Raw genomic sequence first — 18,315 nt, 5'->3', positions numbered from 1 at the left:
CAAATGTCATGCCAGGAGACAAATAGTGACGCTCAACTGAAGTAACAGATTCTGGAGAGGATGCTCTAAAGTCCGCCAACCAGTCTGGCAGGAGTGAAAAATCTAAATCTGAAGAAACTGAATCCGGAGACAACGCCCTGCTGCTAAATAGCATATCAAGTTTAAAGTCTGAGAAAACTGATTGCGGGGACTCTGCTCTGGTATCGTCAAACAGTGTTTCAAGACACAAATCGGTGTCTTCCCAGTCAGAAAATGTTGATTCTGGGGTAAAAGACCTGTCCCGTGACAATTCCACATCATAAACCATATGGCAAGAACTGAACTGAGGAACAGGTGAGTCAGGAGAGAGGGGCCTAAGTTCACTTTGAGATGCCAGAGACTCGGGAGACTCTGGTCTTGACTCTGTAACATCATCGTTGATGGAGGAGTAAGTGCCCTCATTTTCTGACCAGGATGACATGGGCCACAGAGGTCTCAACTCAAACGATGTGATGCCCAACAAAGCGTCTGTGTGTTTTTCATGAGTAATACCCCGCACAATATCTGCATATGTAAAAGGTCTTACAGCCGGAAGAGCTGGGTATGGCGTCAAAGTGACGTTTGTTTGTTTACCATCAACGTGAGAATAATCTGAATCTGGGGAATCTGGCCTGTAGTCCTCAAACAATTCCTCCAGACAGAACTGAAAACGCTCATCATCTGACAGTGTGGAATGAGGTGATAGTGGTCTGCTGTCAGAGAACCGTAAGTAATAGTCACAATGTTGACTCTTTGGCTGGCCAAATGTCATGCCAGGAGACAAAGAGTGACGCTCAACTGAAGTAACAGATTCTGGAGAGGATGCTCTGAAGTCCGCCAACCAGTCAGGCAGGAGTGAAAAATCAAAGTCTGAAGAAACTGATTCCGGAGACAACGCCCTGCTGCTAAATAGCATATCAAGTTCAAAGTCTGAGAAAACTGATTGCGGGGACTCTGCTCTGGTATCGTCAAACAGTGTTTCAAGACACAAATCGGTGTCTTCCCAGTCAGAAAATGTTGATTCTGGGGTAAAAGACCTGTCCCGTGACAATTCCACATCATAACCCATATGGCAAGAACTGAACTGAGGAACAGGTGAGTCAGGAGAGAGGGGCCTAAGTTCACTTTGAGATGCCACAGACTCGGGAGACTCTGGTCTGGACTCTGTAACATCATCGTTGATGGAGGAGTAAGTGCCCTCATTTTCTGACCAGGCTGACATGGGCCACAGAGGTCTCAACTCAAACGATGTGATGCCCAACAAAGCGTCTGTGTGTTTTTCATGAGTAATACCCCGCACAATATCTGCATATGTACAAGGTCTTGCAGCCGGAAGTGCTGGGTATGGCGTCAAAGTGACGTTTGTTTGTTTACCATCAACGTGAGAATAATCTGAATCTGGGGAATCTGGCCTGTAGTCCTCAAACAATTCCTCCAGACAAAACTGAAAACGCTCATCATCTGACAGTGTGGAATGAGGTGATAGTGGTCTGCTGTCAGAGAACCGTAAGTAATAGTCACAATGTTGACTCTTTGGCTGGCCAAATGTCTTGCCAAGAGACAAAGAGTGACGCTCAACTGAAGTAACAGATTCTGGAGAGGATGCTCTAAAGTCCGCCAGCCAGTCCGGCAGGAGTGAAAAATCAAAGTCTGAAGAAACTGATTCCGGAGACAAAGCCCTGCTGCTAAATAGCATATCAAGTTCAAAGTCTGAGAAAACTGATTGCGGGGACTCTGCTCTGGTATCGTCAAACAGTGTTTCAAGACACAAATCGGTGTCTTCCCAGTCAGAAAATGTTGATTCTGGGGTAAAAGACCTGTCCCGTGACAATTCCACATCATAACCCATATGGCAAGAACTGAACTGAGGAACAGGTGAGTCAGGAGAGAGGGGCCTAAGTTCACTTTGAGATGCCACAGACTCGGGAGACTCTGGTCTGGACTCTGTGACATAATCATCTACGGAGGAGTAAGAGGCCTCATTCTCTGACCAGGCTGACAGAGGAGAACAAGGTCTCAACTCAAATGATGTGATGCCCAACAAAGCATCTGTGTGTTTTTCATGAGTAATACCCCGCACAATATCTGCATATGTAAAAGGTCTTGCAGCCGGAAGAGCTGGGTATGGCGTCAAAGTGACGTTTGTTTGTTTAGCATCAACGTGAGAATAATCCGAATCTGGGGATTCTGGCCTGTAGTCCTCAAACAATTCCTCCAGACAAAACTGAGAACGCTCATCATCTGACAGAGTGGAATGAGGTGATAGTGGTCTGCTGTCAGAGAACCGTAAGTAATAGTCACAATGTTGACTCTTTGGCTGGCTAATTGTCATGCCAAGAGACAAAGAGTGACGCTCAACTGAAGTAACAGATTCTGGAGAGGATGCTCTAAAGTCCGCCAGCCAGTCCGGCAGGAGTGAAAAATCAAAGTCTGAAGAAACTGATTCCGGAGACAAAGCCCTGCTGCTAAATAGCATATCAAGTTCAAAGTCTGAGAAAACTGATTGCGGGGACTCTGCTCTGGTATCGTCAAACAGTGTTTCAAGACACAAATCGGTGTCTTCCCAGTCAGAAAATGTTGATTCTGGGGTAAAAGACCTGTCCCGTGACAATTCCACATCATAACCCATATGGCAAGAACTGAACTGAGGAACAGGTGAGTCAGGAGAGAGGGGCCTAAGTTCACTTTGAGATGCCACAGACTCGGGAGACTCTGGTCTGGACTCTGTGACATAATCATCTACGGAGGAGTAAGAGGCCTCATTCTCTGACCAGGCTGACAGAGGAGAACAAGGTCTCAACTCAAACGATGTGATGCCCAACAAAGCGTCTGTGTGTTTTTCATGAGTAATACCCCGCACAATATCTGCATATGTAAAAGGTCTTGCAGCCGGAAGTGCTGGGTATGGCGTCAAAGTGACGTTTGTTTGTTTACCATCAACGTGAGAATAATCTGAATCTGGGGAATCTGGCCTGTAGTCCTCAAACAATTCCTCCAGACAAAACTGAAAACGCTCATCATCTGACAGTGTGGAATGAGGTGATAGTGGTCTGCTGTCAGAGAACCGTAAGTAATAGTCACAATGTTGACTCTTTGGCTGGCTAAATGTCATGCCAAGAGACAAAGAGTGACGCTCAACTGAAGTAACAGATTCTGGAGAGGATGCTCTAAAGTCCGCCAGCCAGTCCGGCAGGAGTGAAAAATCAAAGTCTGAAGAAACTGATTCCGGAGACAAAGCCCTGCTGCTAAATAGCATATCAAGTTCAAAGTCTGAGAAAACTGATTGCGGGGACTCTGCTCTGGTATCGTCAAACAGTGTTTCAAGACACAAATCGGTGTCTTCCCAGTCAGAAAATGTTGATTCTGGGGTAAAAGACCTGTCCCGTGACAATTCCACATCATAACCCATATGGCAAGAACTGAACTGAGGAACAGGTGAGTCAGGAGAGAGGGGCCTAAGTTCACTTTGAGATGCCACAGACTCGGGAGACTCTGGTCTGGACTCTGTGACATAATCATCTACGGAGGAGTAAGAGGCCTCATTCTCTGACCAGGCTGACAGAGGAGAACAAGGTCTCAACTCAAATGATGTGATGCCCAACAAAGCATCTGTGTGTTTTTCATGAGTAATACCCCGCACAATATCTGCATATGTAAAAGGTCTTGCAGCCGGAAGAGCTGGGTATGGCGTCAAAGTGACGTTTGTTTGTTTAGCATCAACGTGAGAATAATCCGAATCTGGGGATTCTGGCCTGTAGTCCTCAAACAATTCCTCCAGATAAAACTGAGAACGCTCATCATCTGACAGAGTGGAATGAGGTGATAGTGGTCTGCTGTCAGAGAACCGTAAGTAATAGTCACAATGTTGACTCTTTGGCTGGCCAAATGTCATGCCAGGAGACAAAAAGTGACGCTCAACTGAAGTAACAGATTCTGGAGAGGATGCTCTGAAGTCCGGCAACCAGTCCGGCAGGAGTGAAAAATCCAAATCTGAAGACACTGATTCCGGAGACAACGCCCTGCTGCTAAATAGCAGATCAAGTTCAAAGTCTGAGAAAACTGATTGCGGGGACTCTGCTCTGGTATCGTCAAACAGTGTTTCAAGACACAAATCGGTGTCTTCCCAGTCAGAAAATGTTGATTCTGGGGTAAAAGACCTGTCCCGTGACAATTCCACATCACAACCCATATGGCAAGAACTGAACTGAGGAACAGGTGAGTCAGGAGAGAGGGGCCTAAGTTCACTTTGGGATGCCACAGACTCGGGAGACTCTGGTCTTGAATCCGGAACATCATAGTTGATGGAGGAGTAAGTGCCCTCATTTTCTGACCAGGCTGACATGGGCCACAGAGGTCTAAACTCAAAAGATGTGATGCCCAACAAAGTGTCTGTGTGTTTTTCATGAGTAATACCTCGCACAATATCTGCATATGTAAAAGGTCTTGCAGCCGGAAGAGCTTGGTATGGCGTCACAGTGACGCTTGTTTGTTTAGCATCAACGTGAGAATAATCCGAATCTGGGGATTCTGGCCTGTAGTCCTCAAACAATTCCTCCAGACAAAACTGAGAACGCTCATCATCTGACAGAGTGGAATGAGGTGATAGTGGTCTGCTGTCAGAGTACCGTAAGTAATAGTCACAATGTTGACTCTTTGGCTGGCCAAATGTCCTGCCAGGAGATAAAACGTGAAGCTCAACTGAAGCAACAGATTCGGGAGAGGATGCTCTAAAGTCCGCCAACCAGTCCGGCAGGAGTGAAAAATCAAAATCTGAAGACACTGATTCCGGAGACAACGCCCTGCTGCTAAATAGCATATCAAGTTCAAAGTCTGAGAAAACTGATTGCGGGGACTCTGCTCTGGTATTGTCAAACAGTGTTTCAAGACACAAATCGGTGTCTTCCCAGTCAGAAAATGTTGATTCTGGGGTAAAAGACCTGTCCCGTGACAATTCCACATCATAACCCATATGGCAAGAACTGAACTGAGGAACAGGTGAGTCAGGAGAGAGGGGCCTAAGTTCACTTTGAGATGCCACAGACTCGGGAGACTCTGGTCTTAACTCTGTGACATAATCATCTACGGAGGAGTAAGAGGCCTCATTCTCTGACCAGGCTGACAGAAGAGAACAAGGTCTCAACTCAAACGATGTGATGCCCAACAAAGCGTCTGTGTGTTTTTCATGAGAAATACCCCGCACAATATCTGCATATGTAAAAGGTCTTGCAGCCGGAAGTGCTGGGTATGGCGTCAAAGTGACGCTTGTTTGATTAGCATTAACGTGAGAATAATCCGAATCTGGGGAATCTGGCCTGTAGTCCTCAAACAATTCCTCCAGACAAAACTTAGAACGTTCATCATCTGACAGTGTTGAATGAGTTGATAGTGGTCTGCTGTCAGAGTACCGTAAGTAATAGTCACAATGTTGACTCTTTGGCTGACCAATTGTCATGCCAGGTGACAAAGAGTGACGCTCAACTGATGTAACAGATTCTGGAGAGGATGCTCTATTGTCTGCCACCCAGTCCGACAGGAGTGAAAAATCAAAATCTGAAGACACTGATTCCGGAGACAACGCCCTGCTGCTAAATAGTGTTTCAACTTCAAAGTCTGAGAAAGTTGACTGTTGGGACTCTGGTCTTGTCTCAGTAAACTTGATCTGACTAGGGGTCCTAAATTCCAATGTCTCTTTGTTAACTCCAATTTCCACGTCATGAATAGCTAAATTGTCATTTTCAGGTAATGACCCCACAATGTTTGACAAATAAGCAATGGTGTTTGGGAATTCCAAAATGTCTTTTGGTCTTTCTAGGAAGTTAAAGACCATTGGTTTGCCCGATTCTGCTAATTTCTTAATTTTCACATTTTCATTCGACCCATCAGTTACAGATGAAGTAGCAGATGTAAGCAGTGCTGATCTTTCTTCAAGGTTTAGATGCCTTTTCAACAAACGTGGTTCATCAGTGCTATTTACATCCAACCATTCATCAGCAGATGATGAATGAGTCCTCATTGAATTTAGAAAATAGTCAGTTGTTGTTTGTTGGTTCTGGTTCTGTGATAAATATTCTGGTAGGAGATAACCATTTGATTTCACTGGCTTCTTCCGTAAAAGATGATCTTGATTTAAAGCTCCTGCTTCTGGTGTCATGGCGCTGCTATGACCCACTTTCTCATCAAGGACTGTAGTTTCAGATGCTGATGTCATTAGTAGTGATGAAAGATTTCCTCCTGAATACTGTAAGTAATAATCACAATACTTATTGATAAGCTGGGCACGGAAAGGTTCTGAAAGCAAGAGTTCTAGAAATGAGAAACTACACTGTGAGGTCTGCGAGTCTGGTGAGGATGGACAGGAATCTTCGTCTGAACATCCATATACATCAAATGATGTAGCTAAGTCAGATAAAAGTACTCTTCTATCACTTTTATCCAATGTCAAAGGCTTAAAAGTTCTGGATTCTCCCTTTATCTGTGGACCTTCTTGTGAAGAAGGACTATACTTTGGTACTCGAGAATCAGAGTACATTTCTTGGTTATTTTTCATTGGCTCAAGGGATTGAGTAGAAAGTGAACCTGAAACTGGAGCATTGACCAAGCCTCTAAAATTGTGTAACAGTGGTTTGCATGCACATTTATCTGATTCATTAGTAAGTATTATATTTTCAGTGAAACTGGCTGTTACTTCTGGTTGGCTAAATTCATCAGTAGAGAGTTCCCAACAGTAATCCAGTTTACAAGAAAAGTCCGGAAATGCTCTTTTTTCCCACTGTGGAGAGTCAGGTGACATTGCCCTGTAGTCACTGATTGACATAACAGAATCTGGGGATGACATTCTCGAAATGGGGTCATTCAGTAGCCATGTGTCTTGAGCAAAGATATCTCTTTCATTAACAGGTAAAAATGAGACACCAGGCTTCTCAGATGTCAAAGAATCTATTAATGTGTAAGGTAATGAAACATCTTTCTCAGGTGATTGTTGTGAAAAATGGGTGGAAGGCAGAAAAAGGCTAGTTGAGGGATTCAGTAGTTCAGAGTTGTAGGGTGTCTTTTTCATAGCGGCACCATGGTCATTTTGATGTCTAACAGGACATGTAATACTGTACCTATCAGTTAAGTCACAAGCCATGGGAGTAGAGCAAGTCAATGGCTTTGCCATGCTGTACTTTGCTGGAGTAATACTGGGTTCAACGGACTTGAAATCTTCAAAATCCTCAATAAATGGTATGTCTTTGAGATTTTCCCCGCTGAATGCTGCTGGTTGTCTCTTTTTTTCTTGGCTTGGTTTGCTAGCTTTGGAGCCCACACCAGAAACCTGTAGGACCATGTCAGGATTGTGTTGTTCTTTGAAGAATTGGGCTTTAACCTCATCTTCACACTTCTGTGAGAGCCTGCTTTTTTGAGCAACATTAGAGTCATCTTCAGTCATGCCCAGTGTTGCTTGGTTTTCCTCTGCTGACAGGGCTAACAAACTAGAGTCAGGGATTCCTCTGACATTGTTTTCCCCTGTATCTGTATTGCAACTTTGTGATGTATCTTCAAAGTCATCACAAAGTTCATTGAAGTCAGTGTCTGCTTGGTCTGCTTCTGACAGACTTAGACCAAAGTCTATTATGGATAAAGATGATGGTAACCTTTGGCTTTTAGATGACTGCCTTTGTTCATTCCGCTCCAGCTGTAAGTTTTGGCTGCATCCATCTTTGTCCCGGCACTGAATGCTACTTTCAGATGGCAAGACATATTGAAGGCTGCAGCAATCTTGTTGGTCTTTCACTCTGGGGTCATATACCTGAGTGATATGGCTCTCCAATACGGCTTCTTCCATATTTGTAAATGTACTTACTTGCTCATCTAAGTAGTCATAACTTGTAGGTTCTTGGGTAATAATATCCTCAGAGGTCCACAGGTTAGGGTTCAATTCACTGTAACACAAAAAAAGGTAATGGAAGAAATGATCACATTGGACGAGTATAATATCAAAGTCTAAATCTATATTGCACACAATTTCTATCAGGATATGACACTATTCTATTTTTCCCCAACAGCATGCTGGAGGAAAACAAACAAATAACTACAAAAAACAATTTACTGTGGGATCTCGAGCTCCTCCAGAAGGTCACCATGCATGCTCTCAGAGTGGATGTTTCCAACAGGCTCTGCCCAGGAAGGAATATCTAGTAGGGATGCAACTGAAAGGTCCTCTTCAGAAACAGCAGGGGGTGGTCTACGGTCTGACTCCACTCTTCTTATAATTCTAGGGCTGTCTGCATCATCTTGCACTGAAGATAGGGCTACTGAGACTGAAGAAGAAAACATGAGGTCAAGAAGTGTTTGGGTAAGCAAACAGAAAAATACAGTTAGAGGCTTTAAAATTGTTTCTCATTTGATTTTTTAGAGCTTTTACAACCTTCACTATGATCCAGCGTCTTCTCGATTTCTGCATATGTTCTAGATGTTTGCTCTTGAACTGACTTGTTCATCTGGGTTTCAATTAGATGGACAATGTCCATGCGGTTGATCTTGGTTAGTCTTTTAATCAGCGAGTCCTCTGTGGAAGAAGTGACACATTGTTGATTGACTGATAAAGCAAAAAATTACTTCTAAACTGAAAAAAAATATATATCTATAATCTACAATGTCTATATGGCTTTGGTAATTACAAATCATTTCATAGGAGTCAATCCAAAGGAAAAATCAAATCATAGATTTTTACAACCAGAAAAGCTAACATAAAAGTCAGTATTTGAAGAAGTAAGAACTGTTGAAAATTTGCTGTCTGCAAAGTATAAATAGTGTGTACCTGTGGCATGTTTGCCTTCCCGCTCAACCCAGCGTTGGAGTAAAGCATGGCTCTGCTCTTGGAGGGAATTAGGATTCTCTGTCCTCACCAACTGGATGTCATTCTCACTAAATTCCAGTTCTCTTGCTAGTTCTAGTTTAAAATATAAATGACAGAGAAATTTAAATGCAGACAAATCTAGAACCATATTGCCAGAGCATGGATTCTCAATTTTAAACCATTTTCGGTTAAACATATCCCCCTAAATTAAAACAGAAAACAATGGCCTGATTTTACAGCTTACCCGTCCAGCTGAAGCCAAGTAGATCTGCAACGATAGCTAGTGTCTCCTCTTTTCTGTCAGCGTCATCCTGCCAATCCACTAAAAGAATGCGGTCAGAGCCCAAGATTATTTCTGAATATCATTAACATTTCAAGGGGTAAAGATTCATACTCAGTACCAAAATAAAGCGTCATGTAAAAAATCTATTCTAAATGTGGATATAAAATGTAAAATTCCTCAGGACTATGTTATGAGCTATAATACTCTGAATGAATGGAATGTGCAACTGTGATGTTGATATGGATGAAAACATGAAGGTTTGTATCATGACTTTTTGGACACAATTATCAGCTCATGTTTTTAAGTTATTAGTTGAAGCCATGGCTCAGATTTGCTAAAAATGCAATGTGCATGCAAATACTAGTAAAGCTGTATTAGAAGTACAGGCACCATTACCAGTGCGAAAGAGAACATCTGCGTCATACATTTTCAAGCACCTACGTTTTTAACATCATGGCCATTCAATCTTGAGATTGCTTCTACACAAACACAGATGGAAAGGTCACTTACCAACATGCAAAACACACCCGAAATAAAATACAGAACAAAGAAAAAAAGAAAACATGATGCAAGATGGGAAGAAATAAACCACAACACATAACTACAACAAAAAAATGACATTTATAGAAAAATAACATTTTCTTAGGAGGTGCTAAAAAGAGTCTTGCTTCAGAGAAGAGGAGATAGGAAAACAAAAGCCCATGTAAGTCTGGCCATACCTGGCGTGCATTGTGGAGTTTGATCATCGATGATTCTCTCCATCTGGGTTTCCACTGTGTCATCCCAGGCATGCCTGTATTCAAACACATCCTCGGTTCCAGATGGTGGTTGCACACTGGGCAATAGAGTGCCATCAGAATCTAAACTACAAGAGGCTGGGCTGTCATACGTGAAGATAACAGAATCTGGACTCTTGTGACTTGCGCTGCTTGCATCATCGGTATCCAAAGAATCCTGAAAAGTTGTTTCTGAAGTGTTTGAGAGTTGGATTTGTTGACTTTGGGGAGAGGAGATCTTCTGAGTTAAAGGTCTTTCTTGTGTCATGGCAGAAAGTTTTGAAGGTGAAAGGAGGTTTTGAGAAGAAAATTGACTACTGTCAGAATAACTCCTGCTGTCTTTAATAGATGCTTTACTTGTGACAATCAGAGCCTCGGATCTGGTCCTACGATTCAGATTTGAACTTTTTCTTCTTTGAACCTGATTGTACTCAGAGGTCTGTGAGCTCATGGTTACTTCGTCTGATGGGAGTGAGTCCTGATGATGTGCTTGCATATCAGCCTGTGCAGCTGAAACAAAAGACATCTCTATGACAGAGCACTGGTCTTCTTCCTCATCATCATCATCATCATCATCATCATCAGGGGATGAGTCTGAAGAATCATTGATAGGTTCTGAATTCCCAGAATGGCCGACTGTGGATGTGTCGGATTGGAGGTCAGCTATGGTAGAGTCTAAATAGTCTAAACCAAGGCTTTCAAGGCATCCAACATCACTTTGAACAGAGGTTAGTCTCTCAAAAGCACCGGGGGAACCAAGCTGAACCTCTATGGAGCTTCCAAGATCAGCTTTTGAAAGTGGCTTTTCACCAGCTAAGTTTTCACCTGAGGGTGTTATAAAAGTTCTGGGTTTAGGAGTAGGGATTTTGTTGTCACAAATATCTTCAAGGTTTATATCTGTCATAGGAGTATCATTCTCAAAAGTTGAAGACTTTGTATCTTCCTTCACAAACTCATCTGGTACAACCTCATCTACCGGGTGTTCCCCTATGTGAAAAAATGCATATCCTTCTCCCTCATCAAAGCTCCTTCTTGTCATATCAATAGCTCCCCCTCTTGTCATTTCAAAAAGTTTCCCCTCCTGGAACTGGAATGGATCAGATGTTCTTTCATTACCTGGTGTAACAGGATTCACTCTGTCCTCTGAAGGAGAAATATTCACCTGTTGCTCATTCTCAATCTGTGCACTGATGCTAAAATCCTTCTCCGCCTCGTATCCTGTAACTACATATTCCGTTTTTTCAGTGCATACCACAGCCTGATGTTTGCTTGCAGAATCATCTGCCACAAGTGACTCAACTTTTGTCTCAACATTCGGATGTTCCTCAGAAACACAGCTGGGAAAATGTACAACTGAGGGACTGTCATCTTCTACTACATCTCTATCTTTGCTGAATTCACCATCTCTTTCTGCTAAAGGTTTACAAGAGTCATCACTTTCTGCACATTCTGCCTTTTCCTCAATGCTCGACGCAACTTTGGATGTATCTCTTGTCAAAGGCTCTACAACTGGGTCAAATTTTAAATATAGCTCAGCATCTTTGTCATCATTCGTCTCTGATTGCAAAATGGTATCTGAAAATGTTTCTCTTTTCGATCGAGTCTCTTGTTCCATCTCCTCGAATGTTTTGATCTTTGCAGCCATTTTGAACATCTCCTCTTCTGGGGTGATTTGTCTATCGTTGGAATCAACCTCTCTATTATTTGTGTCAAGAGAGTCTCGTCTAAAACCCATTTGAAGGTCCTCACTGTCACATATGTCAGAGTCGTTCTTTACTGAGGGTGACTCTTTGTCCCCACTTGCACCTTCCATATAGATGATCTCATAGTTGTTTTCTTCCAAATCTTCCTCACTTTCATCCCTGTAAATATTTTTGTCATGTGCAAAACATGCCTTCAGCTGGGACGCATAATCCTCATACACAGCTGTCTTGGCTGGCATCTTGAGTTCCAATTCCTTTGTTTGAGTGGGACTCCCTTCAAGAGAGTCTGGACAAGGGGATTCCCTGGTAGGGCTTGGCTCAATTGAATCAGGTGATGTCCTAGAAGATTTATCCTCCATGACAGGACTATTCTCTAGGGAGTCTTGCTGACATTGCTCTTTGGATGAGCCAGCAAAATACAGATTCTCCAATTCAACCGGTCTCTGTAGTACATCACAACTACTTGGTAGTTGCATACAGTCGTCCAGTGGCTCATATGACTTTGTGATGTCTGCTGTCCCTTCTGTTGGGTCATAAAATAGTGTTCCTCCACTTGGTAAGGTTTGGGGCTTGGTCCTTTCAGTTGAGAAACCTTTTTGACTGTCATCTTCATGAGAACATGTCTGCCATCCACTCTGAAAATCTGTCCTACTTGCTTTGCCCTCCGTTTCCAGATGTGTTTCCTGTGGTGAACACACTTTCTGTTCAGAGGAGGAGTCGAGAGTTTCTTTTTTGATGTCCCTTGACAGATTAGATTCTTTGTAGATCTCATGGACCTCGCCATCTTCTGGTTGATCTAGTAACACCACAGGCTTTACTTTTAAGTATTGGTCTAAGTCATTACTCAGCAGTGTCAACATACCTGTGATATTCCTCTCAGATGTAGACTGTTGTTGCAGAGTATTTCTCTCAAGGCAAACTTCTTGGAAGGGTGTCTCTATTTCAGAACTTTTCGACAATTCTGTGACTCCATCTATGTCTGTCTGCATGTGTTTCTTTGCTTCTAAATCTATTTTGTCCTTTTCTTTGAGACACTGATCTAAGTCACAACTGAGGAGTGACAACATACCTGACATATTCTTCTCAGTAGCAACCTGTGGGAATTGTGTCTTCCTCTTGATGGTAACTTCTTTGAACGGTATTTCCACTACTGAACTTTCCGTGATTTCCTTGACTTTTCCCGCATCAAGCTGTTTATATGCCTCCTCTTCCAAATGAGCTTTGGCTTCTTTTTGTGTTGTTTCCCATTTTGTAATAATTTGCTCCTCGTTAGAGGGTTCTCTGTTTTTGCTGATAGTAACTTTTTCAAATTTCTCCTGAATAACATCCTCCTCCGGATGCCTGCTTTTCACCGGCCTATCCTTTAGGTACTTGTCCAAGTCACTGTCAAGCAATGAAAGCATGCCCGACATATCCTTTAGTTTTGTAGACGACTGATGAGAAATCTTTTTTTCTACCCTCTTTTCCTTCAATGTTGGTTCTTTGGCCAGGGTTGCTTCGATTTCTTTTACTTCTTTTTTTCTACTAAAGTCAATCTCTGTCTCTTCACTTTCAGACGTACTTGAATGTTCTTCCAGTGGTCCGATTTCTTTTGTTGTACCAGTCACTTCAGTCTCTTCATTTTCATCAGTGACAAATTTGCAAACATCTTTATCTCGGTCCTTTGTTATGATAATTTGTTCAAAGTTCTCCTGAACCAAAGCCTTTTCTGTTGTTTGACTTGTCACAGGCCTAGCTTGTAGATAGTCATCCAAGTCCTCGTTTAATAAGGACAACATACCTGACATATCTTTTACATTGGATGGTTGGTTAGATGTTTTCCTCTCCATGTAAACTTCTTGGAATTGTGGCTCCTTGACTTGGCCATCTTTTACATCGGTGGAAGTTTCTGAAAGGAGATGTTTGCTTCTCTGATCAAAGTTTGTGTATTCTTCACTTGCTTCATGATATTTCTCTGTCTGCGATGGTTTCTCGTCATTTTCTTCTCTTTTAGCAGAGACAGTAAGCATTTCATCAGTCATTTGATGGGACATTGCAAGTCCTTCATAGTACTCGATCTCCCCCGAGCTAGAACAGTAGGTCCTAGTTTCAACACTAGTATTTGATAATTCAGCCAAATCTTCGTGCTTGGGACTTTCAGGACTCAGATCGTCATATTGTGTTTGCTTCTTAAAATGAGAGACATCTTCGCCTGAATCACTTTTCATAAGGAAATGAGGGATGGACACTGGATTTTTTTCAGAATCAGCCAATGTCTCCTCCTCAGGTCCCTCTTGCTTATAGCTAACATTTGCTAGTGTCTGCTTGAAAAGCTGGTACTCAGGACTTTCTTCTAACTCAGCCTTGATGTCAGCACTGAAATCCTCAGAGGGTCTGCGGTCAGGGCTGATCTGCATATCTTCCAATAAACTCTTACCAGTGCTTGTGACTGGTTCTTCTAATTGCATCCTTCCAATGCTCTTCCCTGTCAAATCTGGCTCATCTTTTTGAGGGTGAACACTTTCAAGACCAATATTAACTGTATCTGCTTTTTCTTGTTCTTCATATAAATAAGAAGGATCAGAAATAAGCTCTGATTTCTTTATGCCATCTCTATTTAAGCATACCGTTTGAGAAGCTAAATCTGATGCACTATACACGTTGACATCACTTTGTTGCGGCTCAGACAACCAAGCTTCACTCTTCCCCAGCATTGTCTCCTTCTCCTGCCAGTTTAGCTCTTTTTTATGTGAACTTTCATCATCAGATTGAATTGCATCAGATAATTTCACTTTCCTTTCAATATTAGTTCTATCTGAAATGGAAAGTGATGCCTCAGCGTCATCTCTGACTAAGCTAGCTGGTCTATCCTCTGAGTCTGTTTTGTCACATGTGTTTCCAACACTCTGGTGTTGTAGAACTGTGAGGCTTTGTGAGTTTGGCTCTTGCACCGGACTTTGTTCTTCCCTCTGTGTCTCATAATTAGCTGATGGTTCAGAGGCCACTGCTGCAATACAAAAAGAAGTGAATGTGTCCTCAAAGAACCCTGTTTTCTTCTTTGATGGATCTTGTTTAGTCTGGAATGTTTTCATCAACTCCTTGACAGACATAGTCTCTTTGTCCCTTGGTGGTTCATCTTCCCACTGGACTGTATCAGCAAATGTTACAGTCTTTTCAACAGTAACACCCTCAGACATCACAACTGATCCTTCTAATGTATCCCTTATAAAGCTTTCTTTTTCACCCTGTACATCTGCTTTGTCGTGCATGCTTATGTCACTCTGTCGGTGAAAGAGTGTGAGACTCTGAGTTTCGGGTTCCACTTTTGGCTCATGCAGGTGACTTGCTTCAGTCCTTTTTACCTCATTTGAATCTCCTGATTCAGATGTCAACGTTGAAATGCAAGAATCCAACCCTTTGTGTTCAAAAAGCCCTGCTTTAGTTTTTGAGGGATCATGCCCAGTCTGGAATGATTTCATCAGTTCCTTTACAGACATTGTCTCCTGCTCTGGCAACTTTGATGCCTCTCCTTGCGGGGCAACACTTCCGTCATCACACTCAATTGTATCTGCGAATGTCACCTTCTTTTCAAAATTTGCATTACCAGAGTTTAACTGTAATTCGTTAGATGCATCCCTGGTTAAGCCCATTGTTTGATCATCCAGTTGCATGTTGTCATAAATCCTGACATCTCTGTGTTGGTCATACTCTCTGACGTTCTGAGTTTGTGATTTCAGCTCGTGCTTTGAACTCTGTTCAGTCATTCTTGTGTCTTCAAGGCCTTCTGTTTCAGATATTATAGACGAAGCGTAAGTGGCTCCAGCTTTGGGTTCAAAAAGCCCAGTTATGTCTTTTGAAGGGTCTTGTCCAGTCTGGAATGCTTTCATTAGGTCCTTCACAGACATTGTCTCTTCTTCTGAGACCTTTGGCTCTTTCTTCTGTGCACCTCCATCAAAGTATTGAATTGTATCTGCAAATGTTACTGTCTTTTCAACATCACCACTATCTGATATTACTAATACTTCCTCTGAGTTGCCTCTGACTGAGCTTAACTGCTGATCCTTTAATTCTGTTTTGTCACAGATGATGATATTACTCTGCTGAGTTTTCAAGCTCTGCATTTGAGTTTGTGATTTTACATCCTGTGCAGCATTTTGTTCTGCCCTCTGTATCTCACCAGAATCTTCTGATTCAGAAATCGAAGTTGAAGCACAAGAAGACACAACTGCTTTGTGCTCAAAAAGCCCTGCTTTACTTTTTGAAGGGTCTTCTCCAGTCTGGAATGCTTTCAACAACTCCTTTACAGACATAGTCTCCTCCAATCTTTCTGTCTGAGACCTTGGCGATTTAGGGGACTTGGGAACTCGGGGAAGTGCAGGCATTTCTTCCTCAGTCTTCTTTGTGGTGATTGTTGATTGTTGTTTTGCTTGGGAAGTTTGTTCCTGATTGTTGCTTTTTACCTTCTCTTCTTCAACTTTGTTCTGTAAAGCTTTAACTCTGTCTTTTATAGAGCCTATAGGTGTCTCAACGATTAGAGGAGATACTGGAGGATCAACATTTGCTGAGGGTACAAGGGCACTCTCATTGAGGACAACGTCGCCATCTAAAGACTCCTCAGAGCTCATTCTTTCCAGCTCGCCTTCAGAGCTGCTACATCCAGAACGCTGTCTGTCTCTAAGTTTCTTCCGTATTGGTTTCTTGATATCTGGGGGACGCCGTTTGCCATCTCGCTTTACAATAACCTGTTCAAATCTATCTTGCACAAGATCCTCTTCAGAATCACACATCACTACAGGTCTCTCTTCCAAGTATTGGTCCATGTCCATGCTGAGATGTGAGACCATGCCTGTCATGTCTCGGTTGTCTGTTGTAGATCTCATTTTGGTCTTCCCCTCAATGCAAACCGCCTTAAAGACCGGTTCCTCGACAGCCTCTGTCTCAGAGCGTGAACCATATTTCTCCCTCTTAGCATCGCCGCTTACTTTCCTTCCACTATTGATTTTATCTCTATGAACTTCTCCAAACATTTCCTCTCCAGTGAGCTGATCCAAAATGGCAAAAGTATCTTTTTCCTCCGGCCCTCTAGATCCAGATCTCCGTTCATCCATTAAATGCTCCATTTGCTCAGAAGTCAATATTGTCATTTTAACATCGGACATGTCTGAGAGAAGGTCAGGGCTTGCGAGGGTTGCAGGATCAAGAGGTTGGTTAGTTCTCAGGGAGAATGTCTCAGTTGATTCAGATTCATCATCTTCAATCGAAAGGTTTCATAATTAAAAAGGGTAAAGAGCATAAGGGACAAATGAAGTGGGGGAGAGAGACATCAGAAAACTGTGATCAAGACAATGCCATCAAAAATCCATCTTCAGTTTACAGAATAAGAAAGAGAATGGTAGGGCAGAGGAAAAAGAAGTCTTGAAAAGAAGATGAAAAAGTGATCCAGAAGAGTTTGGCGGGGAGTTCAAAAGCAACAGCAGAAGCAAAGCCAGAAGGAGTAACAAAACAGGTAGAATATGGTCCAGAATAATGTCGGTCTATAACCTGCTTGACAACGTATTAAAAAATTTGACGCAAAACATACAAATACAACAAAGAGTAACAGAGAATGCTACGAAAAAAGTGACGGTAAGGAAGGATAACAGATGAAGGAAATTTCTCAAGATTGCTGCTGATAAGAAAAGTCATGCCTGCCCACAAATCAAAAGTTAAAAACATAATTAACTTTTAAAGAAAAGAAGTAGGGTGACCAGTAGAGTTCTATTAAAGTGATTAATCTTGTGAATTAGAGGACGGTGAATGTTTTTGAAAGACTTCTAAAGAGTAACATCTGACATCACATCTAAAGACAATGTGTCCGTAACTCATAGAGTTTGAAGTCATTAGGATTTGCAAAGACTCACCTTGTTGCAAGGTAACTAACTAATGCTGCTGCTGGAAATCTGCAACTCCCCACAGCTCCACCAGTTTGTCCTACTTTACCACAATCCAGGAGCAATGCACGTAACTTTGTCTCCCTTGCATGTTTACTATTTGGTGCTGGGCAGATCGACCCTATTGGTTGTTCTTTATGGTCATATCAGTGAACACCTTTTGCTCAAAGATTTTGTGATTGATCTGTGACTTTAGAAACAGACACACTGACTTCTGTCCAGCATTAATTGAATAGGAAATTGTAACTGGATTTTTGGCATTGATTTGACTGTTTTACAATTATAACAAAATGTAAGCAATGTAAAGTAATTAGTACCTAGTAAAGCAGTAGGAATTACATTTGTTGTTTGTGTCCAGTTACTTCCCAACAACACAAGAAGCTTCTTGTTTTCATGTATGCTTGCAGTAATGCTCCTGATTGCTGTATTTTTAAATATTCCCACCCTTAGTCCTGCATGCTTTTATGGCCTGAGAGCGATACCACGATGTGTAAAGGTTACTATGTGTATAGAAATCCAAACCACAGCATTAGAATAAAATAAAGGCAACAAGTCAGGATATCTGCAAAAGCAGGCACTGCCACGCGCTCTCCTGGGTTATTAGTGATTAAGAGGAATTCTGTTCTAAAACTGCGACTTTCTCTTGATATTAAATTAAAGGTTAAGTTAAAGGTTTAATCTGTAAATGTTGTTCTCCAGTCATTCACTGTTTTTGCCCCAGAGCACCCTTTGTGCACAAACCTCAACAAGTTATGTTATAAGTGAGCTTTTTGATTTTTAATGCAAA

The 18,315-nt window shown here is 42.1% G+C and overlaps 2 protein-coding genes across 6 annotated transcripts in view; both read right to left on the bottom strand.

Annotated features, from left to right (window-relative positions):
- ank2a (ankyrin 2a, neuronal) overlaps positions 1-18,315 on the bottom strand; it is an 89,349-nt gene that overhangs the window by 24,760 nt on the left and 46,274 nt on the right. For all 5 annotated transcript variants that reach the window (XM_079337849.1, XM_079337852.1, XM_079337851.1 and 2 more), the window contains 5 exons: positions 9,102-9,179; positions 8,819-8,950; positions 8,426-8,566; positions 8,108-8,318; positions 7,862-7,940 (listed from right to left, as the gene is read on the bottom strand). In XM_079337849.1, coding sequence (XP_079193975.1) covers positions 7,862-7,940; positions 8,108-8,318; positions 8,426-8,566; positions 8,819-8,950; positions 9,102-9,179 — 641 coding nt within the window. The remainder of the gene's footprint in view (positions 1-7,861; positions 7,941-8,107; positions 8,319-8,425; positions 8,567-8,818; positions 8,951-9,101; positions 9,180-18,315) is intronic.
- On the bottom strand, positions 9,794-17,335 carry LOC306820134 (uncharacterized protein). The gene has a single exon (XM_079337847.1). It carries the CDS (start codon positions 16,755-16,757, stop codon positions 9,810-9,812), a length of 6,948 nt encoding a protein of 2,315 aa, XP_079193973.1. The 5' UTR covers positions 16,758-17,335; the 3' UTR covers positions 9,794-9,809.

Source organism: Symphodus melops (assembly GCF_947650265.1).
Source record: "Symphodus melops genome assembly, chromosome: 2".
Taxonomy (NCBI): domain Eukaryota; kingdom Metazoa; phylum Chordata; class Actinopteri; order Labriformes; family Labridae; genus Symphodus; species Symphodus melops.
The sequence above is the reverse complement of the archived record's forward strand: the minus strand, read 5'-3'. Positions and strand labels throughout refer to the sequence as shown.